The sequence below is a fragment of the Capronia coronata genome (assembly GCF_000585585.1).
Source record: "Capronia coronata CBS 617.96 chromosome Unknown acBCG-supercont1.1, whole genome shotgun sequence".
Lineage (NCBI taxonomy): Eukaryota > Fungi > Ascomycota > Eurotiomycetes > Chaetothyriales > Herpotrichiellaceae > Capronia > Capronia coronata.
In genome coordinates, this window is record NW_006912893.1 from 648,944 (window position 1) to 666,123 (window position 17,180).

The window sequence follows — 17,180 nt, forward strand, 5'->3', positions numbered from 1 at the left end:
TAGTAGCGTCACTTGTCCTGGACGGGTGTCGATTTCCGGATTGACTGGCGTGAAGCGGTAGAGGAGAGCGAGGACGGCGACGAATGGAAGGAACTGGAGGTAAAAAGAGCAATGCTCACCGAAGATCAAAAAGATTTTGTGCTGAGGAAGTCAGTGAATGTTCATATAGCAATTCTGCGCCAAGCCAAAGTAAATGGACGACGTCGACGAGAGCGCAGGCAATGTGAAACCTCGACAATGGCTGCACGTTTCGAAAAGCTCCTGTTCCTTTCCAGGCCTGTTTCTCTGTCTTTCCAAGGAGACGAATTCCCAGGCTGTTCGGCGCAATTTGGTGCAGGCTCTGATAACCGATAGATCCGTCGGCGAACGATGGCAGAAAAGGGATATCCAAGCCCGGGATCGAGTTCTTCTTTGTCTATGAAGTTTCCAGGACACAGCACGCCGATACCGATTTTGTCCGTCGAGTCCGGCGAGGTCAGAGCGCTTTGAAGGCCGTTTCAGCAGGCACAGCACCGAACGAAATACCGAGGACAGGTAGCAAGAGGTGATGTTGACCTTGACTGAACTGAAGAGGGGTTCAGGCTCAGCCGCTGCAACGTTGATCCAAGTTCTGACGGCCTGGTAGGAACTGCCCGAAATCCAGAAGAGTTTTCAATTAAATGCGCAAAGCAGTATGCGTGCGTCTCAAAGTCCGTTCAAAGAAGTCTGCCGAAATCTCAAATGCTTCTTTTGATCACTAAGACAAGAAGGCCCAAAGCTCAAAATCAAAATCATCCATTTGGGATAAGGGATAGGAAAGAAAGGAGGAACAAGCTCAGCAGAAGATCACCTTTATGTACCCTGAAAAGGGCCGCACATGCAGTGACTTGCTTAAGTGCCTCTTCACCTCAGCTAAACAGAGCCTGCCCACCAGTGGCCAAGTGAAGGGTTGAGCTTCCCACTTGAGGTTCCAGCAGTGACAGGTGACTGAGGTATGAAAACCAGGTCCTGGATCCAGTCCAAAATGGTGAGTATGTCAGGAGAGGCCAGTCGATGAGACTGATGCTGATAAGCCCTGGCCTGCATGTTGTCCAAAGCACGAGGTGTGTTGTTCGGTCGTCAAAGGGTCTTCTGTTCATGGGTGAACCTCTCCCTTGATGGTATGGGGCCAGTCCGTTCAAGAGTTTGTCACCGTCCTCCTTGGGTATACTTTGTCGTTCTTTCTTGCACACATTGTTTCCTCCTCTTGTCGACGTCGTCCAGGATTGAAGGTAACCGGCAAAAGAAGACAAAGATGAGACGTACCAGAAGCACATAATAAGCCCCCCAGCCAGGGGAGGCAGTGCGCTTGTCTTTTTATATAAAAGATTCTACCAAGTGTCAGCCTTGTTGCATGGAAGAGGGTTGTGATCGGATGATTCTACCGCAGTTGAGTTGAGTCACTCAGAAGAAGAAGGCAAGCCTGTCCCAGTGTCCATGACACTGTGCTGATCACAAGGGTGATGCACCATTGCTGATGCATCACCCTTGTTGCTATGTCGATGCCCTGGAACGACAGAAGAGATGGCAGAAGAGAGGAGAGAGAAACAGGATCAGGTGGATGAAGGAAAGGAAGAAGAGGTTCAGAGAGGGAAGAGAAGGGAAGAGATGTCTTAGAAGGTGATCGTGGGCCCTAACCCGTTCCAGCCGCCGATGCAAGCTCCAGCCGCGCCCCTGATGCTTGGGCGACAGCAATTGCGGCTCGGTCATGCGGCTGATGTCCTGGGATAAGCAAGAGAAACGCTGCAAAGGTCTTCAATTCTCCCTGCCTTTACAGTTGCAAAGTGTGATGCTTGTCAATCATGCTCCTTAAAAGCATACCGCCGATTCCATCCACGTTTGTGGCCCATCCTCTTCGGTGAGAAATTCACCAACAACCAGCAGAGCTCTTCCAGGGTACAGAACCCACACCTGTTGTCCCCAAGAGAACAGAGAGACTTTCAGATCTGCTTGAGGAGAGCACAAACGACACATACTCACATGTTGACAGAGAGAAGCCCAGTTTCCGATTCATTTCAAACCTTGAACCAGCCGAACATTGCAACCCGAACGGACCCCCTTTCTCCGTCCTCTCGACCGGTCTCTACCTCCTGTTCAAGATCCTTGATTCGAACGCTGTTCGACACGAGAGCTGAGCTGGAAGCTTTTTCGTCAGCTGAGAACCACGAAGTAGGCCAGCAGTCGCTCAACAGCTCTGGTTGCCGCAGTCACGGCCGCAGGAACGGGCAAGATGAGACAAGGCTGCAGATGGCGAGGCTAACGCTGTGAATAACCGACCTACGCCCATCGTGCTCAAAGCTCCGATGGGCATGAGGTCCGAGATACGGGCAGACTGCAGTGCGGAAGAGAGGGCCCATCTCCGCTATGGCCTTGAACACAGCTACCCAGGGTTCAAGAGAAACAGAAACGCTCACTGCCTCGCTTGACGATCAAGAGATTATTGGGCCCACCTCCATATAAACGGGGGAAGGCTCTTCGCTTTGAACAATAAGTGAAGATTGGTTGCCAATCGACAGGGAACCGACGCCAGCTACCCTTGATGGACGACAACCAAGATGTTCCTTCAGGAGAGCAAACATTGTAGTACTGGTATGGTGCCGACAACGGTGTCAACTTCAGGACCCAGCCCCCCAACCGTCTGTCCGCTTCGCCGTCAAAACACCATGTCATCGTCAAAGTTGTCGGGCCGCTGCGATGGCATGGAAAAAGCATCGGCAATAGTGTCAATAGTGTGGAATCCATCTTCGCGACCGAAAGATTTGGAAAGTGTGTCGTGCTGACACCGGCGTCAACGACGGTGCAGGGGTCTCTGGTTTCGCTGTGCGAATGATTAGTGGTCGTCACTGAAAGACTTCGAGATCATGGGTACAATATTGACACCAGGGTGCCGACCATGGCGCCAGAGACCCAGGTCCAGGTGGTTGCTTGTCCTGACTTAGGTAGGCATGTGTAGGTGGTGATCTTCGCCATCGGCAGGCTTCACCCGCCACAGAAGAAGCTACAATACTAATGATGAGCAGCGACAAAGACACACGGTATGACATTATAGTAGCAGACACACAACGAAAGTGAGGGTTCAGCAATTCGATAAACTGAAATCATGAAATATGAAATCATCATCATCCACGCTTTTTTGGATATCTGTTATGCTCGAGCGGTAGTCATCAAACTTCACAGACGGCAGAAGCGGCGAGGACCTACCGGAGCCTCGGTGAAGTCTTGAGGTGAGGACCGCCCATACCTATCTCAATAATCAGCCTGATGGACTGCCCACATCCCGCATCCCGCATCCCGTGAGCCAGAAGCCAGGAACCGAATGGAAGTTATCTAAAGCAAAGTCAACAGTCAAGTGCTTCCCAAGCTGGAGTCGGTTGGAATCTTCTGCTGACTTGAACTCCCATCGTCCTTCAGCCAGATCAGGGCGGTAGGGCCGCAGTACGTCCTGTCCTAAACGGCACGTCAATGTTCAGGCATGAAGACCTTCTTCCCTCCACTTGCGGCAATTTTTGATGCTACACAGTCCGGCACAAATCGTTGCGGTGGATCACAAAGCTTTGGTCCTCGCAAACAAACTGCTGTAGACGGCGTCAACGACTGGCTGTGCGCTAATTTGCCTACCGCCAAAGTATCGGCCATTGAGGCCCTTGATGGCATTCTCGCCTCCGGAGACACGGTCGAATTTCAGGTAAATGTCGCCTTGTGTGTTCGGATCGACGGAAATGTGAACAACATGGCCATACTTTTCTTCGCATTCGGCACGAACATCGTCCTCGAGTTCTTTGACCCAATTCTCGCCTTCTTCCCTGTAGACGAGTTAGCAATGTCCAGGAGATGGAGAATCAAGGGGGGTGCACTTACTCAGCAGGATCAAACATGTTGCGAAGCAGAACGCATCTGCTCGCCTGGCTGACATTGACTGGAAGAGGCTTGCTTTCCTTTTTAGGCAAGACAGTTCGTTTTGGATCGGCTTCGGCGGGCGAGTCATCTGTCCTAGCAAGTTTCCGCATCAACGCATCCCGGCTGTAATTGTTGAAGTTCACACCGGCCACGTCCGTGTCGTCCAGTGCACTTGCATTGCCAGCGCCCTTTTCGTTATCGCGACCCCCTGCGCGGTCAAATGTGCCTCCAGAGCCGCCGGCCGGAGCACCACGACCACCTGAGCCTGAAAATGCAGACCCTTGGTAGCCAGGCGGATCCCGTCCTTGGAAGCGTTGGAGAAGATTTGCAGTCGATTCGGGAGTGAATTTGTCGTTACCGAGGCCGACTCGAATCGGTCGTCCTGCAAGGTCAAAACCGTTCATCTTTTCAAGAGCCTCACGAGCTTGATTCGGATCACGAAATCTATGGCAAGGGTCAGCGGTCATTTGACGAATATTCTTCGATGCACATACTGGACAAATCCATAGCCTCTGCTCCGTCCGGTCTCATCCTTTTGAAGTTGAACGAACTCCAATTCACCAAAAGGCTCAAAGACGTTCTGCAAATCTTGTTCAGTAATGCTGAAATGGATGTTACCAACATAGAGTCGATGGAAGGGAGCGGAGTTGTGATGTCCAGTGCTGGCTTCTGGATTGCGCGCTTGTCGATTCTTCTCTGCTTCAGTGAGTTGGGCAATGATGGGGATGCCGAGAAGCTTTTGTCCGGTCATCTGGATCGCAAGTGGTACAGACTCTTCGTTTTTGAACTCGACATAGCCAACCCTAGATTGAATTAGCCCACGCAATCTCCGCAGCACGTTGGTTTGACTCACCCTTTGGATCGTCCACTGACTCGATCTTTCACGATCTGTGCCTCCTTAACGGGACCCGCTTTCTCGAAGAACTGGATCAATTCTTTGGTGCGGAGACGGGCAGCAAGCTGTTGAACAAACACTGTTCTCCTATCACGCTCATCTTCAGTGAGTTGTGGCTCAGGGGTCTTGCTCTTGACACGTTTTCTGGGACTTGCCGAGCGTCGTCGGTCCCGATCGCGATCCCGTCGATCATCGTCGTCCCGCTTAGATCGCCCTCCTGGCCGGTAGTGATAGCGTTCAGCATCCGGAGACCTCGATCGTCGACGATGATGGTCCTCATCTCTCTTGGAGCGTCTTCTCTCTTCGTCCCGGCTGCGACTCCTCCTCCTACTTCTGTGACTTCCGTTAGCGCTACCATGGTCGCTGCGGGGACTTTTTGTGTCATCGTCTAGCTCTCGTCGGTGTTCACGGCTTCGATCACGTCGCTTGCGGTCCCTATCGCGATCTCGGGAGCCATCACGGTGTTTCTCTCGTTCGCGCCGATCAGAACGGTCGCTACGATGACGGTCGTCATCATGTTTTGCGCCGTCTTTGACTTCCTCCGCAGCAGTAGAATCTAGGAGAGCCTCAACATCGAGTCCTGACATATTGAGCAGTTGTTGGTGATGCGCTCCGCAGTGTAGGATCTGGCAAAAGGATAGATTCACTTGGACGCGGTCAGAGTTGGTAATAGAGCGAGGTTGTGCGCAGGCAGACCCTTGCAGTAATTTGTGCGCAGAAGCTTGTGGAGACACAAGGTGACCTTCAAGTTGCCACAGGCGGTTGCTTGGATGTACGCAAGTTAGCAGACTCTGAAGAGGGTCTGATCAGAATCGACGAAGTTCCCAAGATGAGTAGACAAAACGACGCACTGCATGAAACGGAGAATTCTCAAGGCAGACAGAAAGCTGGCAGTGTTACTAAACTCTACTGAAGTTAGTCGAGTTAGTAGTACTACTAGTACGTAGTAGTACTAGTATGTGCCTGTCATTTCACGTGATGTGATTACATAACAGGCGGTGAAACCACAAACCAGCACGGATGAAAGTGAAACATTCGTCTCTGATGTGATGGCAGTCAAAGTATGTCTCTTGTCACTTCAGCAATGATAACAAGCAGTATTTCACCAACCAGCTTGCCCTGTCTTTCAAGGCTGTGGCAGCGTGAATTCATTGGGTCATCTACATGACTCTCAGCATTCAGGCCGCATTGTCCGAAAACCTACCAGCTTCTCGAGCAGGAAAGGCAGCTCCATTCCTCCCAGTTCGCTGTACAACATGATTTGCCACAGTCGTTCTTGCGTCGATGACTCCTTCCAGACAAGGTGACACCCTAGGCAAACTCCAAGCTGCACTTGATCTTGCTACCAGCTTTCAATGGCGAGCGTTCACCGCAGTGAAGCCTGAAAGTTGGACACGACCGGCATTTTGCTGTGCAAGATACTCAGCTTCACCTTCTTCCAGTTCTTCCAGCTCATCAGAAGTTTCAATGTCATCCTCCTCTGTGGTCTCACTCTCTGTGGTCTCGTATTTGAAGGATTCATCATCACTCAGTGAATCGGATTCGGACTCCCCCGTCATGCTGTGTGAACAGTTGTTATCTCCAGAACATGCAGAGCCATCAACTTTGCAGTACTTGCAAACAAATCCCTCTTGGGCACAGGCGACATTGTCCAGACCAGAACATCTCAAGTGAATAGCTCCAAACATGCACGAGGTTGAACTGCAATGAACCATACCATCATCGTCAGGTGGCTCTGTGCAGAAACAACGCAACGCACTCGAATCGTGACGTCCAGCACCATCGGGAGTATGCGGGCGTTTCTTTGCATCTGATCCACCTGATTCCGAATGATCGTGTAGGTCACAATACTCAAGACCTTGCTTCTTGTATCTATCCCGGAAAGGCGAGAGATCATGTCGTTTGTGGATTCGAAGGTCGGGAGATTGCGAGCCGGCGTCCCTGGTGGGCATGAGGTATTCTTCCTTTCCCACCAACTGCCCCTCAAGATCCTTTATGATTCGTTCGATCTCATACTGTTTCTGGCGGCGCAAGAGACTTCCTTTCTTGGAGTTGGAGTCTTTTCCCGGGGTCAGGGGTGGCTCCTGGGGAAAGTACATCCATTTGAATTTCTTGCTATCGAGGAGTGGGTGTAGCTTTTCTGCCAACTCGAGCGTCATCTCATTATCGTGAGTTCCATCGACAAGTTGTGGGAGTATCTCATGCGCCATCTCGATTTCGAATTCGTGGTTGAGAACTTGCTCAAGACAATCGAAACAGTAGTACACCGTTCTTGGGTACTCTTCGAAATAGGTCCGGCTCTGATTCGAAGCTTCATCCGTTACGCTTCCATAGCACTCTCCAAGAGGTATCACGTTCATCGGGTTTCGGCAGGTTGGGTAAGAACAGCAGTACACCATGTCCAGATCGGAATGGCGATGCAAGGCGAAGCGGTATCCATCTGATGAGTCAGTACATGAGTCAAGATTCATTCACAATCCTGGATACTTACCAAAAACGAATTCGAAAGCCTGACCTTCAGCATTGGTCTCAATGGGTTGCAGCTGGTTATCGTCCACTGATTGCGAAACAGACACCTCGGCTGTTCCTCCGGGTTGTTCATGCAATGACGATGACATGGTACGGTCTATATCGCCACCACGTTGATGCTGCTCACTGAGGCGACCATTGTTGTACTCATCGGTTGGCAGGTAGGAGCTGGGAAGAGGTATTCCGTCAAGCCTCTCATGCAGTTCCGGCTTCGAGTACAAGATGTAATTGGAAATCTCTTGCTCTGTCATTGTCGAATCTTCATCGACGCAACCCGAGAAGCTCGAGAGACAAGCATTCTCACAGAAGTACGCCCAGTCTGGATCCGCAGTTCGCTGACGGGACGGTGTAGGCCTTGATGCCTCCATCATGAATGAGAGTTTCGCGCTGGCGATGTGGGCGCTGATAGGAGTGGCGTTTCACAGATTGAAGAACGATGGTTTGATGGTACATCTAAACAACGCGTCAGGTATTGTGTGCGGTTATTCACTTTCCGGTGAGGCAGTTCAAAGGTGCAGTTGATGGGTGGACATGTGATCCGGAGGGCACCAACATGTGTCTTTTACACAAAAGATAACACAGACATAGCAGCGAGGATGGCACCAGGAACACCAACATGCACGACGAGCTAGTCTCGATGTTGACGCTGGAAAGTTGACAATGCGGTCTTGTTTTTTTCAGCCGACTTCAATGAGCCTTGTTCAATATTGCCCGAAACAGCCTTTCCCTTCAGCAGCTCTCCACGCCTTGAACGACGTCCTCGCATATTTGGTCCGCTGAAGCTACGGTTTTGATGATCTTGGGAAGTCAGTGACGTTCCGTGAGAGTCACCTGTTGCCGTCATTGTCTAGGAGTTTGCTAGCTGTCTCTCAGCGTTGTCCAGGGATTCCTGCCTCGGTCTTGTCCCCTACAATGCGAACTCCACGTACTCCAACACTCCGGCAGCTATCCAGGACCGCCGATCCTCCAAAAGGCCGAGAATCACAGGATATGGATTCATTCAATGACTCAACCAGACCTTTCCATACTCTTTCTCACCTGGGCTTGCTTCTCACAGTCAGATCATCAAGGACGTCTGCTGTGCCTCCGTCACCTCTCTTCGTTTCGGCGACTTTGAAAGCTTTGCCTTCGCCGCCAGTTTCCAGCCCCTTCTCGGCCATTTCATAGGCTTTATCGCTTCGGTCAGTCAGGATTTGCAGCTCGTCGTCGCTCAGGATGGCTCCTTTGCCGCCCGAGTCGGCGATGTCATACTTTTCGAAGTCATCGCTGGCCAGAACTCCTCGCACATCCTCGATATCCGCAGCGGATGAAAGTAGTGACCTGAACTTCCCCTTCTGGATGACAAGCTTTTCCAGTTTTCGTTTCGAGTCCGCCTTGAGGAGAAGAGTCTCTTCGACCGTACCCCGAGTCGCCAGACGATACACAATCACCGGTCTGGTCTGGCCGATCCGGTGTGCGCGGTCCATCGCCTGCAGATCTTGTTGTGGATTCCAGTCCGAGTCAAACAAAACCACCGTGTCAGCCGCGGTCAGATTGATCCCCTGCCCACCCGCGCGGGTCGATAGCAGGAACAGATTATACGATTTGTCCGTGTTGAACGCCGTGATCGACTTGTACCGGTCTTCTTGAGCCACCGAGCCATCGATCCGACATGCTTTCCAGCCACGGAGATCGACAGCATAGGTCTCCAGGATATCCAGAGTCGTCTTGAATTGGCTGAAGATTAAGACTTTGTGTCCCAACTCAAACAGTCTTGGAAGGAGGGTATCGAGTAGCAGGATCTTTCCTGAGGCAGTGACAAGGCTCTCGTCGACTTGAGGATAGTCGCCCGATTCTTCCTCCGCAATGGTGGCAGGCTTCCAAGGCCAGTAGAAGTTGTGCGGACTATTGCACGCCAGGCGGGCTTGCATGATTGGATTCTGCAGTTTCTTACCCGACATCTCCTTCTTGGCCAGCTTGAGGGTTTTGGCACGTTCGATTTCCTGTTCCTCCTCCGATGCATACTCCGACGCATCCATTGAAGGGGAGTCGGGGTCGAGAGTGACGTTCTCTTCACCATTCTCTAGACGACGTAGACGTGCATTGAATTCACGATCTGTCACATCTCGGTAGCTTGTACGAGCTCCTTTTCTGCCCCGTCGTGCTGATCCTGTCGAGGTTGTGGATGCGGGAGTGGATGCTCGGCTCTGCTTCACACTCTTGACCGGAGTGGCGCGTCCGCTGTCGTTCGCCTTGCGCTTCAATGAGCCGGTTCGGCTTCTGGCCTCGATCCGCGCGACCGCCTTGTCTTCGAGGTAGGACCTGCTGGTCCCAGAAAGGATTTCCCGATAGAGGTCCTTCTGCTCAGAAGTCAAGGGCGCGTAGAGGATATATTCTCGCTTTTTTGGAAGCGATGACTCGACATCTGATTTGACTCGCCGCAGCAGAAACGGTTTGAGAATAGCGTGCATGGTAGAAACCAGATTGTTCTTGCGCTTCGACATCTTCCCGTCCGCGTCGGTCTTGTCTTCCAGCACACTGGAGAAATCGAACCATCCTTCAAAACTGTCAAGGTCATTGAAGACTTCTGGCAGCAAGAAATGGAGGAGAGACCACAACTCGGCAATGTTGTTTTGGAGCGGTGTGCCTGTGATCAGCAGCCTGTTGGCAGAGTTGTATGTCATCAACTCCTTGATCAACTTGCAGTTCATGTTCTTCAATCGATGTCCTTCATCGACAATGATGTATTTCCACTGGTAGTTGGCCAGGAACTTTCGGTCGTTCATGCATATCTCGTAGCTTGTCACCACCACGGGAAATTCGCCCTTGGTCTGGTCTTGCATTTTCATCTTTTTGCGCCTCATTGCCTCCCGGGCATCCTTGCTGCCATGGTAGAGGATAGTATTGATCGACGGGGTCCAGTGCTTGAACTCCTCGATCCAGTTTCTGACTGTACTCAACGGAGCAACTATCAAGAACGGCCCTTGGATATTGTGCTCTTTGAAGAAGGCAATGAGAGAAATGGCCTGCAGCGTCTTGCCTAACCCCATCTCATCTGCCAGGATGCCGCAGAGGCCATTCATCCACAACGACTTCAGCCACTCCAGACCTTCGAGCTGGTACTGTTTCATCTGGCCGCCAGTGACAGGGGCTGGTTGGTCGGTGGCAACAAGATCTTGAGCACCCAGCCCTTCGCCCTCATACTCGTCAGCGGCTTCCGCCAGAGCTTCTTGAACTGTGGGACCATCCTGGGGGATTGCCACCGCATCGGCATCAAAGTAGTCTGCGATATTCTTTTTTCCGACATTCGTCTTCTTCTTAGCTGGTCGACCTCGAGTGTTTTTCTTCTCCGGTGGTTCATCGCGGACATGCTCATCCACAGCGTTGGCCCTAGTAGACTTCCTCGTTGGCCCTTTCGACCCTACAGCTTTGGCATCCTCACTCCGCTGTTTGACTGCAGCGCGTCTAGCTTGTTCCTGACTCTGCTTCTGCTGCTCCTTCATCTTGTCTGCCATGATCGCAACAAACACCGAGCTTGTTTTCAGGAGATTCGTGAGCGCCCGTGATTTGTGGTCCATCTGCTCGTCATCATCATCCTCCCCCTGTTCATGCGTCCTTCCATTCTCATCTTTTGGCATTCTTTCTTCCTTGACGTCTGCAGGACTGTCGCCCAGAGGGGAGGAAGGCGGTGTTGTCTTGACCAAAGACATGGTGGGAGTGGCAGAGTCTTCCGACGTTGTCGGCTCATTAGCCATGGTTGTCTCGTACGTGATGCCTGATCAAGACAGCGCAAAAGCAGGATTGCAAGTGAGGATGCGCACCATTGAATTAAAGAGACTACCGTGTACAAACAGCCATCCGAACACGCTTCAAACAGAGCACACGGCTTCCAAAAGGACCCAAATCACTGTCATGCAAGGGCGGCCGCAATTCAAAGATGGAGCGCACTGGACCAAGGATCGGATCTGCCATCGTTTCTGCTCCCCCCAAGATCTACGATCTGGCTTTCTGTCCCTGCCCAAAAGTCGTGACGCGAGTGGCGAGACGCGTTCCCGATTCGATCGGACGCGTTCCTCTTTGGGCGCGTCAATCGGCGCACGTGCCGCACGTCGAGAAGGCCGATTACTGTGATATTGTGATAGGGAGCAATACTACAGGCGCGAAGAGAAGATTGGCTGCCGCTGTCCATCGAGGGTACATGAGATGCAGCGAGGTCCTTTCGTGGTTTTTGTACAAGCCATTGCTCTCTCTATTACTCGAAGTCATGATACAGTAGCCCAGAACACAAGCAGATGTCATAAAATCATCAAGCAACCGGTATCCTCAGTATAGTCGGCTGGAAGCACTTTGTACAGTCTTACGCCGACACTGCGGTGGCGCCCCTAGCAACCACCCGAGTCCGCTGACGTTCTGGTCGCTTCAATGTGTATCTGGGGTCAAGTGTTAGTAACGGCCAATGCAGTGTCAAAGAAGCTCGAACATACTTCGCGAACGCTCTGGCAAGTGCCTTCTTACAACTGATCTTCTGGCTACCCACAAAAGAATCGACTGTGACGGCAATGGCCCGGTCGATATCCTGTGAGGTGCAGTAGTCGGACAACCGCATCTTGCAGAACGCCTCAGCAATTCGCATGATTGCCTCCAAATGACGGACCTGCGGGCTGTCAGTAATGTCTGAATCACAGTGTTGAATGAACATACAGTGATCGGGTATGCTCCAGTAGCCAGAGACTCTCTTCGCATGTCGGCGAACAATCTGGCGACCTTGTCCTGGTCGATCTGGTAGAGCTTCGGTCTGCACTTCTCCCGCGCGTACAGAATGTACTTTCGCAGCAACTCTTGTGGAATGGCTCCTTCTTGCTGCGGTTCACCATTATTGACCGCGTCGGTTTCTTCGGTATCCATAGCTGCTACATCGCCGGCGTCAACAGCGAGTCTAGCAGGGTGTGCTCGTCCGTGGCTGTTGACCACAAACTTGGCCAAACGCTCGTCTTCGCTAGGATCAACCGTGTCTCGAACAACGCAGAGGATATCAAATCGTGACAAGATGGGCTCGGTGAGCTCCACGTTCTGGCTGAACGGGATCGTGCCATTGTACCGTCCACCAATGGGATTTGCGGCGGCAATGATTGCACATCGTGCCTGGAGGGTGGTGACAATACCAGCTTTACTGATTGAAATGGTTTGTTGTTCCATTGCTTCGTGGATCGAAGTCCGGTCCTGGTCGTTCATCTTGTCGAACTCATCGATAAGACAGGTGCCTCGGTCTGCAAGGACCAGAGCCCCGCCCTCGAGCGTCCATTCTTGTGTGAGAGGATCTCGGCGCACTGATGCGGTCAACCCGACAGCAGACGCACCCTGGCCGGTGGCGAAGACGGCTCGATGGGCAGTCTTCTCAATATACTTCAGCACCTGAGATTTGGCCGTCCCCGGATCACCAAGCAGAAGCACGTTGATATCACCACGGATCTTGTGCTTGCCTTGTGCTTCCTTGCTGACACCTCCAAACAGCGACAAGGCGACTGCCGTTTTGATGTCTCGATGACCGTAAATCGAGGGAGCGATCGAGTCGACAATCTTCTCCACGATGTTGGGATCCTTCGATAGAGCTCGGATTTGTCGCTCGTCTTCCTCGCTCAGCCTGAAGCCAGCAAGTTGATCGTGAGTCTTGATAATGTGGTTCGCCTCGAGCATCGTGGCAAAAACAGGGAACCCATTCTTATTGTTGAGCTGACCACTGTAGTTGTTGCGATAGATACCCGTCACTTCGATCTCTTCTCCTGGCTTGGCTTTGTCGATCAGATCAGCCAGGAGGATGACTTCACGATGCCTAGGGAGTCGGCCGGCCGGAACAGTCCCAGGAGATTCCTGGAGCGTCAGTTTCTGGTAGTTTCGGTACACCGTCTTTTCGCTGTTGATCGTAAACGGTCCGCGGGACTGGCATTCGGGGCAGAACGTCAATTTGACTTCTGACGACGTCGATTCTTGGGCGAACGGTCCCAGTGTGACACCGCATTTGTTGCAAGTAAACTTGACCATCTGGAGTTGAGGGAAGACACCGGTCCGCCTGGTGACGACGCCGGATACTCTGACCAGACAATTGAGATGCGACTGTCGTAGTTGGCGCAAAGTGTACTTGACCGGCAAGTCGGAGATGCGCACATGAATTTCCGGATGGATGAGTTCGTAGTTCGGATAATGCAGTCGAACCACCTCAAATGCCGCCTTGTCAAAGATCTTGAGCATCTCTGCAGGAGCATTCGCCAGGAAGTATGCCAGAATTGCTTTCGTCGAAGACAAATGGTCGTATGACACCTCCAGCGATTCTGAGTTGACCTCACCGAGAGTGCGGATCCGCGTACCATAGACGGACGTGCCATTGGCATCGATGTATTCTGTCAGGAAGGACTTGAACTCGCGTGCAATGGTCTTCATGACTGAAGGCAGAGTGACCCATTCGGTGATGTTTGATGCTTTGACATCCTGCAGTGTCTCTAGAGAAAGCTCTTCCTCCATGATGTTTTCATCCATTTCCATATCTTCTTGGTCTTCATCGTAATGATGTCGGCGCCTGCGGGGCTGTCGGGTCAAGTCAATACCAGCATCATCATCATCATCTGGCATGAACGCGGCGGGCATACGCCGTCTGCGGGCCAGCTCGCGGTCACGCTTGTTGAGACGGGCATCGAGTTGCCGACGAGAAGCTAGGTCAAGCTCATCGTAATCGCCTTCGTCGTCGATCATCCGCCCCTGATAGGTTTCTTGGTCAGGTCGTTCGCGCTCGTCGTCCATGAAAGTGTCTCCAAAGAGGTCGATGCCATCTTCTTCTTCGGCCAGCTCGTCGGCGTCATCGATATCTCCGATAAGATCATCATCGGGGTCCAAATCTTCGTCGTCGATGTCATCATTTTCGTTGGTGGGCAGTAAAGGGGGCGAAGAAGGAAGCGCTGTGGAATCAGCTTTGAGTCTCGATCAAGTTGTTGACAAGGCTCTACGAACCTGCTGGCGAGGACGACATGATCTCATCTTCGTCATCTCTAGCCCGTTTCCGCCTACCAGCGGTACTGGGGCCTCTATTTGCCGCGGACATGCTTGGTCGCAGGGGTGAACTTCACAGTGTTAGCATCAGGGAAAGGTAACATACACCACAGTCAGGTCAACAAAGCAGTATCTCACCTCATTGTCTGAGTCTTGTAAAAAAACTTCCGCACAGTACTAGATCGCAGTTCTCTGTTGGTTAATCGGGTGTAGGATTGAGCAGGGGGGACTTTTGATAACAAGCAAAGTTACGATGAAGTGTCTCAAATTGCACTTTACGCGTGAGCTGCGGCGCGGTGTCGCGGACGTGACGCGCTAATGCAACCTCTTTGAAGGAGGTGGGGCCATACTAGTAGTCTTGTCTGGAGACTCAACCGTAGTAGGTACTACTATGCCTCAAGTTGACTTACAACGTGAACATCGGCCTCCTCGATATCAACAAGTACATCGAGAGTCTGCGCCAACCCCGGCCTACTCTCCATCCTTGGTTTTGGCTGACTCGTCTCAACCGATCTTTACAATCAAGTCTCCCCAATTCATCATCTCACGCAGCCTGTAGCAATGGACTCGGTATCCAGCAACGAGGAGGTCAAGCAGCCAAGTCACAAAGATGGCCAACTCTCTCACGAGTCACAGACTGCATCAGAGTATGTGGTTGTCTAATCATTTGTGTTTGCACGGGTGCTGACGATGTTCGTTTCACAGCTTCATCAATCAACAACTAGCCCTCGAGGCTGATGCGCGAGAAGTGCTCCCCTATGTACACCTCCTCTGTCTCTGTCTCCGTCTGCTTTGCGCCCATCTGACTATCGATAGAAATTTGACAAATGCACCTATCCTCTCGGACCATTGCGCCAGAACATCTTTGCCTGCCTCACATGCAGTCCGCCGCCAGCCTCGGCAGCACAAGTCCACACTCCCGCAGGAGTCTGCTACGCCTGCTCCATCTCCTGCCACGGCGAACACACCCTAGTTGAGCTGTTCAGTCGAAGGAATTTTGTGTGCGACTGCGGAACGACCAGACTTCCCACGACCTCACCCTGCACGCTGCGGCTAGATCCGAAGACCGGAACAAGAGGCGTGCATTCACAAGAAGCCGCGCCGGGAAACCACTACAACCACAATTTCCAGAACCGGTTCTGTGCCTGTGGAGAAGAATATGACGCCGAAACAGAGAAGGGGACCATGTTCCAATGCTTGGGACTTGGCTCGGTCGAGACAGGCGGCTGTGGAGAGGATTGGTATCATCCAGAATGTCTCATGGGACTAGAAAGAGATTGGTATACGACTCTACAAGCGAAGAAAGAGGAGGATGTCAACGGATCCAAAGAGACCACTCAAGAGAATGGAAAAGAACAACAACAGCAGTCACATCCTGTGCCACCAGGCTTCCCCAACGAAGACGACTTCGACTCCATGATCTGCTACAAATGCGTCGACTCCAATCCCTGGATCAAGCGGTACGCAGGCACACCCGGCTTTCTCAAACCAGTGTTCAGACAGACCGAACAATCAAACGCGGGTCCTGTGGATGGCCATGAACCCACTCCTTCCTCCCAAGCTCCCGTGAGCCTCAAGCGCAAAGCTTCCGACAGCGATGATGATGTCGAACCAGCCCCAGCAAGCCCCTCGAAACGCATCAAGGGGGATGAAGCCGACCCAGACGACGACAACACCACGGCTACCGCTCATCCACATCCAACTCCCTCTGGACCAGCAGCAGATGACCATCTGACCGCTGCCGAACCACCATCAAGAAATACTCCCGCATCACACAAACATGACACTCTCCCTCCCGCTCCGCAAGGCACATTCTCATTATTCCTGAAGTCCGATTTCCGCGACCACCTCTGCCACTGTCCGGCCTGCTATCCGAACCTGATCTCGCACCCACAACTCGTGGAGGAAGAAGACACGTACGAGCCATCCCTGTCATCTGCCTCCGGGTCCCAGTCCCAGTCCCACGCCGCTCCCGGGTCAGGCACCCGCTCACACGGCACCGCAAGCCTCCTTGACCGTGGCGAGGCCGCCTTGTCGACCATGGACCGGGTCAAAGCGATCGAGGGCGTCATGGTGTACAATCATCTACGGGATAAAGTTAAGGAGTTCCTCAAGCCGTATGCTGAGAGCGGCCAGGCCGTGTCTGCTGAGGACATCAAAGCGTATTTTGAGAAACTGCGCGGCGATGAGAGCGCCATCAAGGAGGCTGGGACAAAGCCTGTTGATAGTACGGGTGAAGGGAGCGGTGGTGATAGCGGTGGGAATCGTAGGGAACAGTCTGGATACTGACTTGAATTGTTTCGATATCTACCTGACCTGGAATACGTACCTTGGTCTGGAAATCCTGTGGTTGACAGGATACGTGCTCTACACATTCAACAACGAGGCCAATGAAACAATATCGCAACGAGCATTGTGCTTTGTTTTATGGTTTCTGAAGAAGAGCTCACAAGCTAAACTGCCATGTAAGCTACGAGGTAGCCCTGTCACTGGCGCTTGTACACACGCTGGGACCTCTTCGTATGTTCTCATACTTGACTGTCTTCGTCTTGGTCGGTGTCTGATATCCAGCCAAATCGTCCTGAACGAGATCGGACTCCAGCAATAACGGCATCGTCTTCCAACCCCAGCCCCAGATCCAGTTCCTGTTCAAGTACCATTGATGTCTGCTGTTCTGCATTGCTCTGCTCTGCTCTGCTTTGCATGCCTTGATATTCCTACATGTGAGCGGAAACCTTTCGTGCATGGAGTCGGTGCTCTCCATCCCATGGCTTTGGTAATCTGACAAACAGACGACTGTAGCATTCGCGTTGAAAAGGATGTC

General features: G+C 52.1%; 5 protein-coding genes across 5 annotated transcripts; 1 reads left to right on the forward strand and 4 right to left on the reverse strand.

Annotated features, from left to right (window-relative positions):
* Positions 1 to 3,562: 3,562 nt before the first annotated feature.
* A1O1_00244 (uncharacterized protein) lies at positions 3,563 to 5,397 on the reverse strand (the record flags this gene model as incomplete). Its single annotated transcript, XM_007721164.1, has 4 exons — positions 3,563 to 3,821; positions 3,877 to 4,359; positions 4,410 to 4,718; positions 4,769 to 5,397. 4 exons carry the CDS (start codon positions 5,395 to 5,397, stop codon positions 3,563 to 3,565), a joined length of 1,680 nt encoding a protein of 559 aa, XP_007719354.1.
* Positions 5,398 to 6,162: 765 nt separating this feature from the next.
* Positions 6,163 to 7,707, reverse strand: A1O1_00245 (uncharacterized protein; the record flags this gene model as incomplete). Its single annotated transcript, XM_007721165.1, has 2 exons — positions 6,163 to 7,250; positions 7,302 to 7,707. 2 exons carry the CDS (start codon positions 7,705 to 7,707, stop codon positions 6,163 to 6,165), a joined length of 1,494 nt encoding a protein of 497 aa, XP_007719355.1.
* Positions 7,708 to 8,373: 666 nt separating this feature from the next.
* Positions 8,374 to 11,073, reverse strand: A1O1_00246 (uncharacterized protein; the record flags this gene model as incomplete). The annotated part of the gene is made up of 1 exon (XM_007721166.1): positions 8,374 to 11,073. One exon carries the CDS (start codon positions 11,071 to 11,073, stop codon positions 8,374 to 8,376), a length of 2,700 nt encoding a protein of 899 aa, XP_007719356.1.
* A 602-nt stretch (positions 11,074 to 11,675) lies between these two features.
* On the reverse strand, positions 11,676 to 14,408 carry A1O1_00247 (minichromosome maintenance protein 2; the record flags this gene model as incomplete). Its single annotated transcript, XM_007721167.1, has 3 exons — positions 11,676 to 11,972; positions 12,020 to 14,265; positions 14,318 to 14,408. 3 exons carry the CDS (start codon positions 14,406 to 14,408, stop codon positions 11,676 to 11,678), a joined length of 2,634 nt encoding a protein of 877 aa, XP_007719357.1.
* Positions 14,409 to 14,917: 509 nt separating this feature from the next.
* A1O1_00248 (uncharacterized protein) lies at positions 14,918 to 16,645 on the forward strand (the record flags this gene model as incomplete). The annotated part of the gene is made up of 3 exons (XM_007721168.1): positions 14,918 to 15,003; positions 15,062 to 15,116; positions 15,173 to 16,645. The coding sequence occupies 3 exons, from the start codon at positions 14,918 to 14,920 to the stop codon at positions 16,643 to 16,645; spliced, it is 1,614 nt and encodes a 537-aa protein (XP_007719358.1).
* Between the last annotated feature and the right edge of the window lie 535 nt (positions 16,646 to 17,180).